This window comes from Spodoptera frugiperda, chromosome 24, assembly GCF_023101765.2.
Source record: "Spodoptera frugiperda isolate SF20-4 chromosome 24, AGI-APGP_CSIRO_Sfru_2.0, whole genome shotgun sequence".
NCBI classification, from domain to species: Eukaryota; Metazoa; Arthropoda; class Insecta; order Lepidoptera; family Noctuidae; genus Spodoptera; species Spodoptera frugiperda.
In genome coordinates, this window is record NC_064235.1 from 6,293,816 (window position 1) to 6,309,390 (window position 15,575).

The 15,575-nt window shown below is 39.1% G+C and overlaps 1 protein-coding gene across 9 annotated transcripts in view; it reads left to right on the top strand.

Moving 5' to 3' along the window:
• Nucleotides 1–15,575, top strand: part of LOC118278555 (serine/threonine-protein kinase 10) — a 74,309-nt gene that overhangs the window by 27,819 nt on the left and 30,915 nt on the right. For 8 of the 9 annotated variants that reach the window (XM_050703854.1, XM_050703847.1, XM_050703848.1 and 5 more), the window contains 10 exons: nt 735–878; nt 3,202–3,280; nt 8,464–8,663; nt 9,770–10,048; nt 10,587–10,973; nt 11,622–11,810; nt 12,683–12,821; nt 13,247–13,359; nt 13,894–14,015; nt 15,376–15,525. In XM_050703854.1, coding sequence (XP_050559811.1) covers nt 735–878; nt 3,202–3,280; nt 8,464–8,663; nt 9,770–10,048; nt 10,587–10,973; nt 11,622–11,810; nt 12,683–12,821; nt 13,247–13,359; nt 13,894–14,015; nt 15,376–15,525 — 1,802 coding nt within the window. Of the gene's footprint in view, nt 1–734; nt 879–1,685; nt 1,735–2,506; nt 2,534–3,201; nt 3,281–8,463; nt 8,664–9,769; nt 10,049–10,586; nt 10,974–11,621; nt 11,811–12,682; nt 12,822–13,246; nt 13,360–13,893; nt 14,016–15,375; nt 15,526–15,575 lie in introns of those variants that run through there. The other variant, XM_050703855.1, reaches the window with a different exon arrangement.

Below are 15,575 nucleotides of genomic sequence, written 5' to 3' on the forward strand. Positions count from 1 at the left end.
TAAAAACCACCCCGTTCCTTCTCCTGCTTTTCGAGCCGGAGCCCCGGTAAACCCGCTAGGTAGTCCGCAGCTCCGGATCAGGCATCAGCCCTACTGGGCCCCATCTGTGGTGGTCTGATGGCTCTTTGAGGCGCGCGCGGAACGCGACGCGCCGCACGCACGGGTGTTTTTATGGTATAACAGCCAATTTCAATAACCTATCTATCTGTAGATTTGCCTACTAGAGATAGAATTTTGACATAAGTTCCATACAAAATGTGTCAAAATTCTATCTCTAGTAGGTATAACTACAGATAGATAGGTTATTGGAATTGGCCGTGAGCCGGTAAATGAGCAGACGGATCACCTGATGCCCCTGAAGGTAAGCAATCGCCGCCGCCCATGGACACTTGAAACAACAGAGGTGTTACAAGTGCGTTGCCAACACTTGAGGCGTTACAAGTGCGTTTTTAGCCTTTTGGAGGTTAGGAATTTGAGTGTTGTTGGGGAATCGAGGATTGGGATGATTAGGGAGGGGGTAATTGGGCCTCCGGTTACATCACTCACACAACGCAAGCGTTGTTTCACGCCGGTGTACTGTGTGGCTGTGGTATCACTCCGGTCGAGCCGGTCCGGCGATTGCTTACCGTCAGGTACTCCGTCTGCTCGTTTACCGGCTTATACCATTAAAAAAACTTCACAATAAAGCTACCATCAACTGACTGTACCTACTACAAATATCTTCACGCCCACAGGACCCAGAGAAGAGGCCGACAGCGGTAGAGCTGCTGAAACATGAGTTTGTCAACGGCAAGCTTGACGCGAAGCCTCTGAGGGACCTGCTCTTGGAGTACAGAGCTGAGGTCGTCGAGGAGGAGGTGCTCGACGATGATTCAGAGGTAATTTCTATATTTGTTTGTAGTTTATATTAAGAAAATAATATAGAAATACATTATGGTGACAAAAAAAGATGTTTCAGTGATTATTTTTTGTGTTATAACTATCGTGAGATATTTTAAAGTCAATGATTTAATTGCCGACTAATTATATGTATTTACTATACTTAATACTCTTTACACAGAAGCTGTTGATTTACCTTAATGAATAAATAAATAGATATAATTACGTTTTACCGCGATAAGGTAACTTGACTAGTTTCAAGTCATACCGGGACTTATAAATGCCGTGTAACGTCGATTAGCTAGTAGACTATACATGAAAAATTAGTCCTTGGAGTGTTGAGATACTAATAGAGCTTCTTAAAGAATAAATTTCACGACTAAAAAGTACATATTAATTAAAAACAATGTATTTTACAAAATTAATTTTTATGTTATCAGCTTACTCATGCAAATGTTTGACGAAGAACTCAACTAGTTTCAGCCATGCTAGAGGTTCATATTCATGAGTTATTAATGTTACGTGTTTAGGCCGATAACATAATAATTAATTTAGTATATCTCACGAAAGTTATAATAAAATTAATGTATTTTACAGTTTTATTCATACACCAGTGTAATTTGGAAAATAAAACCTTCCGTTATTATATATTATTCTAACAACGAATAACAATTATTCTAATTAACACCACGTAATTTTGCTTTTGATTGCACGCTTACTAACACGTTTACCTCTTGTCGATTCGATCTATATACCTACCTATGTACTATATGTACTGTATTATGTGTGTATGTATGTGTATATAGTCGAAATCGAGGAGAGGCAAGCGAACGAAGGAACAGTACCAGAGAATTGGTTAGTATATAATGTAATTGTATTTATTTAAGTATCTAATACGTAGTATTTGTGGATTCTGAATCTTATATTGTAGTTTATTTGTAACCGATTTACTCATCATTAGGCGAATTTCTGATTTAATGATTCGGATGTTTTTGGGAATACGATAATTAGCGAAGATCTGCATGCGCATTATTAATTTGGGAGTACTGTACCTCTCAGTCCTTTACTATCGGCTGAAATTAAATCAGTATGAGAGAGTCATGATATGAGCCGGCAAACAAGCAGGCGGATCGCCTGATGGGAAACAATCCTCGCCGCCCATGGACATCCGAAACACCAGAGACGGGCCGGCCTTTTGAGGATTAGGAATTTAATGGTTGTTGGGGAATCGGGAAATGAGAAGATTGGGAAGGGGGGATAATTGGGCCTCCTGTAACCTCGCTCACACAACGAAAGCGTTATTTCACGTCGGTTTTCAGTGAGGCCGCGATATCACTCCGGTCGAGCTGGCCCAGGAGTGCCGAAGCATGGCTTTCTCACACTTGAAATATTATACTTAAGCCTTGGTATGTCGGAACGCAGATCTACGCTAGGCAATGTGTTTTCTATTGTGTCTTGTATACCGACAGACAAGAGGTTAATTATGTTAAATAATAATTAAATAATTGAAGTTAAGTGGTATCTATTTATGTGTGCTATATATAATGTATTAATTGATACGTATGTATGTACAATACGTTAATGTGTCGTGTGTATGGTTTACATTGCAATCGAATCGGACGGCCAGCCGCTAGATCGTCCGCCTGCGTCGAAGGTATACTAACTAAAGCATATATTCTAGTATATAAATAACAATATTATAATATATATGTGTGGTGGTAGTGCATGAGTTGATGCTCGTGAGCCAGGTCTCGCCACTCCTGGAAATATGGACACCACTTTTAATAAATTTAACAAATGTGTTTGCCTTACTGATAGAATGCTGTAAATCTTCTGAAATACTGAACAGATATATGCACATAAGGTTTTACACTGACATGGTCACTAACACTATCATTAGAACTTGAGACGGGATATTTACCATGTTTATTTATGTTACGTTTGTTTCCGATATTTCGACACTGTTGCAAGCGTCATGATCACGGATGAACTCCATGTTAGTGACCATAAAACCGATAACCGTAAAATAACCGATTTTTTCTCCATCAAATGATGTTTATAAGGTAATTGGTAATTTGTGATTAGATTGATGTGATAGAGTGATTAGACTTGGTCTGAGACTTACTGCCACACTCAGAGTTATTTAATGGTTACTTAAACCATTCCTTAGTAACAATTTTGTATCGAAAGCAACTGCTAAGGACTGGGTTAAGTAACCATTAAATGACTCTGAGTGTGGCAGTTAGAGGTTGTAACTGGCTTGGCACATTTAAAAAAGGTTGATATATTTGTAAACTAATGTCGCCAATGTTGATTGTCCAGGAGCCGCGCAGCTCGCATATACCTATGGAGGAAGATGACTCTACCTCCGTCCGCTCAGCCGACACGCCGGACGTCAAGAGTGAGTATACTAAGCATCACTATCATCAGCCTATAAGGGGCCATCCATAAATTACGTCACACAAATTTCATGACTTTTGACCCCCTCCCCCGTCCTTGTCACAATTGGTCACATTTGTGAGACCTCCCCCTCCCTAGTGTGACGTCACATTTTATAATTTTACATCTAGATTTTTTTGAGTTTTTCGATAATAGTTCCAAGTTCGTGTTTTAACAGTTAGATTATAATAATTGAAATGTGATGTCACGAAATGTAACCCCCTTATCACATAAAGTCACACTTTGTCCCCCCCAAGCGTGTGACGTTATTAATTGATGGCCCCTAAGTGGTCACTGCTGACCAACGGTTGAGCATTAATCACCACGCTTGCTCAATGCGGGTTGGCATACTAAAGCCCGAATACTCAAACGCTACTCAATTTTAAGTTGTACTTAAATATCGTGCTATCTCTGTCATTTTATAAAGAATTGATAGTGACAGAACTACATTTGAGAGCGTCTTAAAATTTAGTAGCGTTTGAGTATTCGGACATAAGTATTAACTATTTAATTGTAATCGTATTAAAATACTAAGCCTTCTTCGACATCGGTCAAAGCAGATTTCGCTGTAACTTTGTGTGAATGACCGTCTATAGCTATAGAATAAAAGAAGGTCATGACAAAATTGAAGTTAATTTTGAAAGCCACTCAAGAAAAGTTTTCCTCTGATCGATCTTAGTGTTATTGATTGGATTTGTCAGTATATAGACTTCTTAAAGTATATAAGGGTGCTCAATCATATTTATTGGTACACATAGCTTAGCACTGGTGGAAACGGGTTTAACTAAGATATGTTTTTATATGGAAAGATGCGTACTATGGATTTCTTCCTCATCGATACATGGATGAATGTCTTCCTCGCACAGCTACATAGCTTAGTAAAGGATCACATAGTTTCACAGCCTATCTATTACATTGAAGTGTATCCATGAGGATAGGTGGCAGAAGGAAACAAACGTTTGTTCTCACGTCCGATTTATTAATGAATCATTATATCAATACAGAGCGGTTCAAAATCAGATTACTTAGTTACTAGAATATTAATGCTATGCTTGCAAAACGTGACCTGTTATTGCACCGACGACTGTCTTAATGGGGATCAGTAAAGGCATGTCCTTACAACATCTTCGTAGTGTGGCTACGTAGCACACGTTGAAAAGCACTCTTAGTTTTTATATTAAGGACGCGTTCTCATAATTGACAGGTATCGAATCGCATCACTACATTGACACGACTCTCGACAATACACACATACGCACGGATAGCTGCGGAAATTATGACAAAATGAACTTGATACTTTGAAAGTTTGAATATTTTCTTACTTTCTTTTTTAATATTTTTATTTTGTTTAGTGCGTGCGTAGACTCAAATGTTTTGTGTTATCTGTTGTTCAATTCCGTTCAGTGCCGAATTTGGGCTCGGATTATTCGATTGGTGTCATTTTCATAGTTTTCGGAAAGTAAGCGTTCGAAATCAAAAATCAAATGGTGCCAACGCAAAACTAACTTTTTACATGCTTTTATTTAGTTTCATATGTAAAGGATGTATGTATGTGTGTTTGTTTGTATGTTTCTATATAACCGACCTCTTCCAACTCGATTTTTACCCATTTTAAACGGACCGATTTCGTTCAAACTTTGTAGACTTATCAAGGACCGGTGGCAAATTAATACCTCGTAGAAATTAATCAAGGGTCAGGAATCCCTGACGTGGACACTTAACAGCCCAGATGAACCTGAAGAGATATGAATATACTATCTTAAGAAAAGTTGTTCAGCGTGATGAGCACATTTTAGCGCCATACGAAAATCGAGGATGTAGAATCCCTGACATGGACTCCAGCCCAGCCGAACCTGAAGAGATTTGAATATACTTTCAAGAAAAGATATTTAGCGTGATGAGCACTTTTTCGCCATATCTTCTATACTGATTATTCTCATAACAATACTAAATTTTCCGCCTACTGTTAGTATTAATATTAAAATTATTTTGTTCGGTTCATCACAAAAACATGTTTTTAAGTTTTTTTAATCTACAATGTGATAGGGGTGGGACTTCTAACCCGTTAAGGCTGAGTACTACATCTAATTTTATCAACAAAAAAATTATATGGGGGTTGAACCCCTAATTGAAAATATTGAAAAATTGAGATTTTTTCGGTAAAAATAATTCACAAATGATTTTTTTCTCACCAAAACATTATCAAACATTTGAAAAAAGTAATGAATTAGTTAGCCAAGGTTATTAGCTACCGTTTGTCGTTTTTTTTTGTTTCTACGACGCATACAACCTTTGATATCAAAAAAAGTAAAAAAAATATTAAAATTGCCATAATTTTAAGGGGGCCCTTCGACCCCCGACTTTTGTCGATAAAATTAGATGTAGAACTCAGCCTTAACGGGTTAGAAGTCTCACCCCTATCACATTGTATATTTTATTATGGTTTTATATCAATGGTTTTCGGGGTCGCCAAGATAAAAAAAAAACAATTATGGTAACGAACGTGACAAGACCTGGGTGGAACAAACAAAGAAAATACATAAAATAAATTAAACATCAATTCTTTATTTTCACGATATTTGTTTGAATATGCGAGGAATGAGCCCGTAAATTCATATTTCTTGCCTGTCTTGGGTCAATTAATTCCGGAAGAAGACAATTTTTATAAAATCGAATGATTCACTCCGTATTCGATATTAGCGACCCCAAAAACCACAACAATGACACTCATGTCGAAAAATGACAATGCCAGAATCTCTATAGAGCTTTGTCCCACCAAAAAAATATAGTGTAGAGACATGCCAAATGTAGCATTCTATTGCTGCTCTATTAGTGATAACTAAAAACATGATTAAAAGCCTTTAGATCTTGCGGTTTCTATATGAATCTAAGTACAAAATATTACATTTAGGTTAGGTTAATTGCAGTTATAATGGTAGAAATAATTAAATTACAATGCTATCATAGGGTGTTTAGCTATGAAAGGAAGGAATGTCATCACTCATCACCAATATCACCTTTAGTAATCCTACTTTAATTCATAATCATAACGAAACAACAATGTAAACAGAACAGACAGAGCGATTGTCAAATAATGACTTTTTGGACATAATGACACACGCACGCCAATGAGGTTTCGTTACATCTAATCACTAACGTTCAAACACGAAATCATAATTATAATATGCATTCATTATAATATTATATATTATAAAAAAAAATTAACTAGCAGTATGTATTAAAACCAAATTCATATTAAAATTCGTACACATTACATTAATAAATCTTTTTTTTATTGAATTATTCGTTTTGTTCCTTGTGCAAGCGTACTAAGAAACGCAGAGGGTCGCGATAAATACAGGAAATAGGCCTTGGGTTTTTAAAATTCTTTTTATTTCCTAATTTTTATCCGCAAGTTTATCAGAATAATAATTAAGTAACCAAGGGTCTTATTTTAATTGCATAATTTTGATTAATTTACATTTTTTGTACATTGATGAAATTAAGTGGGGCAGGATCTGGCATGGTCATTTAAATATTTATGTCGGCGCCATCTTGAACTTAGATTTTCACTTTATATTCGTTATAAGCGACCCCAAAAACCATGAAAATGACACCCATGATGGAAAGTTGGCAAATCTAGTCGGCGCCATCTTGGATTTTGATTTTGACTCCATATTCGCTATAAGCGACCCCAAAAACCATGAAAATGACACCCATGATGGAAAGTTGGCAAATCTTGTCGGCACCATCTTGGATTTTGATTTTGACTCCATATTCGCTATAAGCGACCCCAAAAACCACGAAAATGACACCCATGATGGAAAGTTGGCAAATCTAGTCGGCGCCATCTTGGATTTTGATTTTGACTCCATATTCGCTATAAGCGACCCCAAAAACCATGAAAATGACACCCATGTTGGAAAGTTGGCAAATCTTGTCGGCGCCATCTTGGATTTTGATTTTGACTCCATATTCGCTATAAGCGACCCCAAAAACCATGAAAATGACACCCATGTTGGAAAGTTGGCAAATCTTGTCGGCGCCATCTTGGATTTTGATTTTGACTCCATATTCGCTATAAGCGACCCCAAAAACCACGAAAATGACACCCATGTTGGAAAGTTGGCAAATCTTGTCGGCGCCATCTTGAATTTTGATTTTGACTCCATATTCGCTATAAGCGACCCCAAAAACCATGAAAATGACACCCATGTTGGAAAGTTGGCAAATCTTGTCGGCGCCATCTTGGATTTTGATTTTGACTCCATATTCGCTATAAGCGACCCCAAAAACCATGAAAATGACACCCATGATGGAAAGTTGGCAAATCTTGTCGGCGCCATCTTGGATTTTGATTTAACCTCATGTTCAAATAATATAACGAAACATTCTATATTCAGTAAAGTGTTGCTCGTACAGAATGTGTAAAAAAAAACATACAAACAGCCGAACATAGTACCTCCTCCTTTTTCTGAAGTCGGTAAAAATATCAAGATTGGTTTGTGAAGTATAATATCAAATATTTTGTACTCGTACAGCGATCTTTTTCAAGGCCATTTTTTGTAACAGGCGACGCAGCGTCCACCCACGACAGCGCTCGAGCGCAGACTGAAATTTCATTTGACATTTTCTATCCAATAAATCTAAATAGTAAACAAATAAAATAACCCTTATTGCTACGCTTTAAAGTTGATGTCTGACAGCAAAATAGGAGAAAAAATTAAACGGGAACTTTTATTTATTTCCGAGACAATTTGAAATATTTTCGTAATTTTTTCCCATAGTATAATTTTTGATTATGTCTGCTTCCCCGGGATATTTTTTTGAGATTCAGAATTATGCGTGTAGTAGCAGTAAAATGTTCCTAAACTCAACCCTTTTTTGTCAATTTTGTGTGAAGAGGTAAAGAAAAATCGTGTTTGCAATAATAAAATATAACTTTTTTCACATTACAAATCAATATTTTGGAGATAAAGAAGTGATCTATCTATTGTAATTGTTAGTTATGTTCAGTTAAGTTTCTTTTGGTCGTAATATGTACTGAAAAATAGCTTATTTACGTCAGATTTGAGAACGCGTCCTTAATTCTACGACTACTTCACAGCGAGTATGAATTTTTATAACCTATTTTTACTCACGCAGTGTCGGAAGAGCCCACAGCGGGTACGACCCCGGTGGGCACGGCGCGGCGCGCGCCCCCATCCCCGGCCGCGCCCCCGTCGCCCGCGCCCGCGCCCCCCGCCCCCGCCGCCGCGCCCTCGCCCCCCGCCCCCGCGGCCGCGCCCCCCGCCACCAAGCGTCCACACGAAGACGAACACCCGCCTGCTGACAGGAAACCACCCGTAAGTACATTATACTTTTTTATTTATTTATTATTAAAGGTTCACCAACAGCTTTTGTATAAAGAATATTAATTACAGTAAATACATATCAGTTTTGGGCTTATACAGTCGCCAATTATAGGTTAACCAGCATTATATATATACAATGTGATAGGGGTGAGACTTCTAACCCATTAAGGCTGAGTACTACATCTTATTTTATCGACAAAAGTTGGGTGTCGAAGGGGTCGAATCCCCTCCCCTAAAAGTTATGGCTATTTTAATATTTTTTTTACTTTTTTTGATATTTTAGGGAACAGAGAGTAAAGTTCCCTAAGAAAAGGAGGATCCTCCGACCAGGCGAGGTGATCAGCCTGGCGGGCTTTCTGCCCAACTGTTGTTCGTTGGGATTTTCTATCCGTGTTAATTCGCAGGTAAACTTCACATGTGCGATGCAGGATATTTATGACGTCATCCGTTGATTTGCTCGTCGATAGTCTATGTGCGACTACTGTCATCTGTCACTTGTCAGAGTGTCGCCACAATATCAAAGGTTGTATGCGTCGTAGAAACAAAAAAAAACGTTAAACGGTAGCTAATAACCTTGGCTAACTAATTCATAACTATTTTCATATGTTTGATAATGTTTTGGTGAGAAAAAATTATTTTTACCGAAAAAATCACTATTTTTCAATATTTTCAACTAGGGGTTCACCCCCCATATTATTTTTTTGTCGATAAAATTAGATGTAGTACTCAGCCTTAACGGGTTAGAAGTCTCAACCCTATCACATTGTATATAGCATTATCTATACTTGGGAGCAAAGAAACTTTATTATAGTCAAGTTATACAAACCAGTATAAACTGACCGTCCAATGTGTGGAAAGATTGTACCCAATATTAAATACTCAATTTTTTTAGGCTTTCTATGTGTAAGGCTTAGGTGGTAAACTAAACTAGGACACAATGTGGACCCTGTCGGGCACAACGATATAAGCTGTACACAAGTAGACCATAATAAACTGGCTTTGTATAACTCGATCTGTAATTAAAAGGCTTAATACCAGTTAATGGTAATCTTAAATAAAATCTGTTCGCTATTTATTAAACAATGTCTTCTTTACAGGCACCAAAAAAAGAGAAAGGCCCGGCCCCCTTACCCCCTTCATCGACATCGACATCAACCCCCCCTACCCCTACGAGCGCCGCTCCCCCCACCGCCACGACTCCCGCCCGCAAGCAGCCCGCGCCGCCCCCTCCAGTGCCACCGCCTACTACAGCTCGGCAAGCGTCCCCCTCGCCGTCCCGCACCCCGTCCCCCACTCCCCCTCAGACTCCCTCGTCGTCCCCCGCAAGAGAGGAAGTCGTGGATACCGCTACTACTGGCAAGCTGATTGTAGACCAGGTATGTTGAAAAAAAAAACATTTTATATAAATCTCATCATTATTTTATTATTACTCAGATTAGAGCAATTAATTAAATTTAATATTAGAATAATACAACAAGAAATGAGATGAGTGAGGTTCGATTCCCTGCTCGGATAATGTCCTATTGGTATTGTGACTATCGTGAGACATACTCCACTATTGGGCTTAAACATTCTTAGTGCTAGCATGGAATGAACTACAAAAAACAACAAAAATAAAAAACTGTAATAATGATATTACATCATAATCCAGATATATTTTAATTGGAACTTAAAACGGTATATTTACCATGTTTTTCAATTAATATGACCGATATTTCGGCACTACTGTTAGTGACCATGTCAATTTAAAAACAGATATATTTTTCTTTTGAACTTTGCCATGCAGTTGGATTTTGTCCTGTGTCGTGGGTGCGTTTACAAACATACAAGTTCAGCCAGTTACCCAACCACCGCAAATACCTATTAATCAATTATAATCAAATTAAATAAATAAATAAACCAATTTCCACACAGGTATGCAGAGACGCAGAAAAAGCAGTAGCAGAGAACAAGAAAACCGAAGCAATAGCCAAGCACGAACCAAAACTGTCCGAAACGGACAAACAAACCGACATACAAACAAAACAGAACAACGTAGAAGATAACAAAGTCAAAACAGAGATAGAGAGTGACAAAAGAGAGTCGGAGTCAGAAAAAAGAGAGTCGGATAAAAGAGAGATAGAAAAGAGAGAGTCGATAGAGAAGACTGGTGTAGAAGTAAATAGAGTGAGCGCAGAAGTTAGTAGGTTAGAGAAGATTGAGAAGAGTTTCTCACGGTCCGGTTCTACGGATGATGAGGATAAGAGAAGAGAGGGTGATAGGAGATCGCAGCATAATGCTGTGGAGATTAGGCCTGTTACGGTGAGTGCATTTTTTTTTCTTTCTTATTTTTTTTTTAAATGTCGATGATGAAATCATCAGCTTGCCCAAATATAGTCTTGGTCAAATATAGTCATTGGTATTGCACCCCTTTCTTGACGAAAGATAGATTTGATATTTGGTACACACTCTTAGGTTTTTTCCACCAGAGAAGTGTGCAGTGCTATGTAGCTATGCTACGAAGATGTAATAGCTAAGCTGTGAAACTATGTGACAGTTTCCACTGATACTAAGCTATGTAGCCATGTGAGAAAGATCCGCACCTCAATAGATAGTAGTGAAACCATCCATAATACGCATCTATCCATATAAAAAACATACCCTAGCTGAGTCTGTTTCTACCTGTATTAAGTTAGTGTACCATTGAATATGATTAATGGAAGCCAAACGCATCCACAGCAACGTAGCATAGCACATCACTGGTGGAAAAACACTCTTGTAGCATCTTTAACTGCCAAACTAAGAGTTATTTAATTTTTACCTAACCATGGCCTTAATATAGCTTACAGTCCAAAATTCTTAGTAAGGAATAATTGTAACTTTGTAAGTAAACATTAAATGTCTCTCAGTATGGCAGTAAGTGTTATATTCATGTCCTAATATTAATTAAGTTATAATTCTTGCCTCCAGCCCCCACAACCCAAAGATTCACCATCGAAGCAGCCGAAGCCGACGGTAGTTGTCCAGCCGGTGACGCCGGTGGTGGTGGCCGTGAAGGACAGCGTGGTGGTGGTGGAGCCCAACAGCCTGGCCGCCACGCCCGCCGGCCTCGTCACCGTCACCACCACACACCCGCCCGTACTCAGCACCGCCGCCACGGTCAGTGTGAGCCCATCCGTTTCTAGGCCTCGGCATTAATTTTACTTACGAGCCTTAGCTATTAGTCAAAGTCAAAGTCAAAATTATTGATTTCAAATAGATCAGGAAGGCATTTTTGAACGTCAAAGCAATGATGTTCATTTAGCAACTTATGAGCGTTAGTTATTAGCCACGAGATTTTATAGATTACTGCTTGATTTGTTCCTTGTTTATTAGGGTCAAAGATTTATACAAGCTTTATACACTAAGTGTGTATACATACATCCTGTATGTATGTATGTATACATCCTGTATGTATACACACTTAGTGTATAAAGCACAAATGCAATTATGACGCAAAAATAGCATTACTTACTACTGATAAAACTACCAAAACTACCATGTTTAATAAAGAATAACTCTGAACGGACTAAGATTTGGAACTTGGCGCCATAGTAACTTTTATTCAGCTCAAAATTACCTATCCAATGATGTAACACACATAGCTATTGGAAGTGGGACCAGACTTTATAGAAACTCTGGCATCATCCTTTAGTAATTGGAAGTTCACCCTTTTCCTGACTGACTGACAGGTCGATCTGAGGCTTTAGTACGAGTTTGCTTTACTTTTAACGATTATAAGTTTTTAAACTGACATGGCCACTGATACTAAGATTGGAACTTGAGACGGAATATCAGTTCATCCGTAAACAGTGTCGAAATATCGGAATCTCATAATAATGGATAAACATGGTAAATATCCCGTCTAAAGTTCTAACTTTAACGATTACTCTAAACTATCGATCGATTACTTTAAACGTAAAACAAACTTGTATCTAGGGTAACTACACATACATATCTTAGGTATTTATGACATTTATTATTGAACACAGCTCCCACCAAACGCGGTGACGATATCGACGACGCCGCCGATCGCGGACGAGGTGGTCATCGTCGGCGCCGGCTCCTCCTCGGACGATGACTGCTTCGCGCCGTCCTCGCTCGACTCATTGGACTGCACGCATTATAGCGGTAAGTGAATAAAATACTTGTATCTTCTTTAGTGTTGCCATACCATAGGCGGCGCCGATTGCTTACCATGGTGATCCGTCTGGTCAAAAAATATGAACATTTTAAACCTTCAAAAGGCAATGCATTTATCTCTTCAGGCGGGGCTATCTCTTGATCCAATTCTAATTGATCGTCATTGACATTGTGTCGTACTCTTGAGTTGCAACACTAGCGCCCATTGCATCCGTATTGTGATGATATTAAATGAACTGTATATTATTTTTATGGATATTAAATGGTATAATCCGGTAAACGAGCAACCGGATCACCTGATGGTAAGCAATCGCTGCCGTTCATGGACACCCAACACACCAGAGACGTTACAAGTGCGTTAAACCTATATTAGTCTTTTAAATAATACTAATTTTGACTCTTATGTCGTCTAGAAAAAACCCGCGGCCGTCGCCTGGACAGCAGCGAGGTGCTGATCCTCAGCCCCACGGCGGCCGCCACCGACTCTGGAGTCTTCGACGACAGCGTCACCAATGGACTGCATCTGGTAAGTTTTTCACTATTCATTACAAGCTACTCCCGCGCATTTTCACCTGGCTATCTGCTCGACTCCTTTTGATCGTAGCGATCCTCCCGGAGCTGCGGACTACCTAGCGGGTTTACCGGGGCTCCGGCTTGAAAAGCAGGAGAAGGAACGGAGTGGTTTTTAGTCAGTAAGAGTCTGACACTCCCTCTCGCCTCGCCCAAGGCGGGAGAAATCATTGGATGATTTTCCACCCTCAAAAAAAAAGCGTGTTGATCCTCAACAAATAGACTATTCAACATAAAAAATAATATATATTCAAATTGGTACATTGGTTTAAGCGTGAAGAAAATATAGAGACGTGAATTACTTTCATATTTATTTAATTTTTCACCCACTACTCTGCCCCAATTGGTCGTAGCTTTATGTTTTATAGCCAAACAATTAGAATTATTAAATTCGTACCAGTAGTTCCGGAGGTTAGAGAGTTCAAACCAACTCTTCAGCTTTATATATTAGTATAGATATATAGATTAACCATTTCTAAATCTTCCACAGGACACATCCCACGTATCAGTAGTGACGGTGGGCAACGAAGAGATCCGGGTTCGAGACTCGGCCGCGACACACATCGCGCTCGGCTCTGTCAGTACTCGGCTCAGTCCAGATAGCTTTGAGAGGTAAATATTAATATTTTACTTATTTACATAGATATGAGAGTTTGTGTGTATGTTTGATACTCCATCTCGTCAATACGACTTATAGGATCAAGATGAAATTTGAAACAGGTGTAGATTATGGTTTGGAATAGTACAGGCCATTTTTTATCCCACGGTAATGCGGACAAAGTCGCTGGAATAATCTAACTGAATATCAGTAAGCGTCCACACACAGGCCCGCATCGTACGCATCGCATGCAACGAATTTTAGTTTGTCTTGTATAGAAACTCATACAACTGCGTCCACTGATCCGCATCGTACGGACCGCATCATCGGTAATGCCTACATGCGATGCGTACCGATGACGTCATACGGAATTCCGATGCCAAAAATCTGAGTGAAAGTGGGATCTGCAATCGGATTGCTGATACTCGCATCGGCAATCCGAACGCTGCCGATACAGTGGACGCAGTCTGAAAAAATAATCCGTTTGACTTCTACACTAGCTACTTCCGCGCGGTTTCACCCGCTCTGCTCGGCTCCATTTGGTCATGGCGTGATATTTTATGGCATATAGCCTTCGCAATGCAATATCCAACACAAAAAGAATTATTTAATTCAGAGCAGTAGTTCCGGAGATTAGTGCGTTCAAACATACAAACAAACAAACTCTTCTTCAACTATATAATATTAGTATTAGTATAGATTTACATTTGGGGTACTGTTTTTTTTGAAGCTCACATAAATTTTAATATTTATTTAACTTTTTGCAACTTTATGTACAATGGTGGGCTTAATGCCATAGGCATTTTTTCTAGTCAACCAACAACAACTCACTCTAAAAATTAAATATAATATGTGTTATGTTCAACATATAATATGTGGGGTGGGCAGAAGTGCACATTATGGCACGTAATGTCACTGTGTACACCCACATTTTACTTATGTTACAAGTCCCATGTAATAGGTGTCCCGGAAAACTTACAGTCTCAAACATTGTTTTTATTTATTTAATCTTCATCACAAAATAGTTAATGGCGGACTTATTGCCTTATTGATTATTATACTTTAGGGAACAGATAGTAAAGTTCCCTAAGAAAAGGAGGATCCTCCGACCAGGCGAGGTGATCAGCTTGGCGGGCTTTCTGCCCAACTGTTGTTCGTTGAAATTTTCTATCCGTGTTAAATCGCATATAAACTTCACATGTGCGATACATGATATTTATGACGTCATCCGTTGATTTGCTCGTCGATAGTCTATGTGCGACTTCTATCATCTGTCACTTATCAGATTGTCGCCACAATGCCATAGGCATTTTTGCTAGCCAACCAACAACAACTCACTCTAAAATATAATAATATGATGTATTGTTTCCCCAGCCGCTCCCAGTCGGACAGCGGCTCGGTATCGTCCGGTTCCCGCGCGGCGCGCGACGCCGACTCGCTGTCCGCCGCCACGCCCACCAGCAACTCGCACGACGACCATCTGCATCTCGCGCATCTCGCCACCGATCTTAACGGGGGGAACAGGTACATATACTAATGATAGATAGCCTTGTAGCTTGTGGTCAATACAACGA